The sequence below is a fragment of the Eimeria mitis genome, genomic scaffold (assembly GCF_000499745.2).
Source record: "Eimeria mitis Houghton genomic scaffold, Emh_scaff932, whole genome shotgun sequence".
Lineage (NCBI taxonomy): Eukaryota > Apicomplexa > Conoidasida > Eucoccidiorida > Eimeriidae > Eimeria > Eimeria mitis.
Genome location: NW_013576870.1, coordinates 4890 through 5671, shown reverse-complemented (window position 1 = coordinate 5671; position 782 = coordinate 4890). Strand labels below are relative to the sequence as shown.

General features: G+C 58.7%; 1 protein-coding gene across 1 annotated transcript in view; it reads left to right on the top strand.

Annotated features, from left to right (window-relative positions):
• EMH_0025630 (uncharacterized protein) overlaps nt 1–414 on the top strand; it is a gene marked incomplete at both ends in the record, with an annotated part of 2349 nt that extends 1935 nt beyond the window's left edge. Inside the window, one exon of the mRNA XM_013502469.1 lies at nt 4–414. Coding sequence (XP_013357923.1) covers nt 4–414 — 411 coding nt within the window. The remainder of the gene's footprint in view (nt 1–3) is intronic.
• Between the last annotated feature and the right edge of the window lie 368 nt (nt 415–782).

Genomic DNA, 782 nt, shown 5'->3' with positions numbered 1-782 from the left:
GAGGCACTCAGAGGGGGGCCCCCAGGGGCCCCTCAAGCGCCGACTGAGTCAAGGAAAGAAGAAATAGGGTTTGGTGTTTGTGGTGGGTATGGAGATGAGAAGAGCAGCAATAGACTGATAGAAGCAAGCGAAGAGGAGCAGCAGCAGCAGCTGCTGCAGCAGCAGCTGCAGCAGCAACTGCAACAGCAGCAGTTGCTGCAGCTGCAGCAAATGCAAATGTCAAAGACAGCCACTCCTGCACTCCTCAGGGCGCTGCAGCAGCTACAGGTGCAACCATGGGCAGCAGCAGCAGCAGCAGCAGCAGCAGCAGCAACGACAGCAGCAACAACAACTGCAACTCCTGAGCAGCTAATACAAAGAGGAGGCCTCTCAGCACAACCAACAGACACTGCAGCAGCACACGGCAAACGATAGCGAAGCAGCAACAGCAGCAGCAGCTCCAGCAGCAGCAGCAGCAGCTGCAGCAGCAGCAGCTGCAGCAGCAGCAGCAGCAGCAGCAGCAGCAGCAGATGCTGCTGCACTCATAGGCCCACAGAGGGGAGGAGAGAAGCGACCTCACTCCCGCTGAAGCAACATGTTGGGCTTAACTATCAGCAGCAGCAGCTGCTGCTGCAGCAGCAGCAGCTGCTGCTGCTGCTGCTGCTGCTGTTGTAGCAGTTGTTACACCAGTACCAGCAGCAGCGGTTGCAGCAGCAGCAGCAGCAGCAGCTGTTGCAGCAGCAGCAGCTCTTGCAGGCTGTCAGTGACAGCCCCCTTTCTCAATGGGTCTGAGGCTGGGGGCC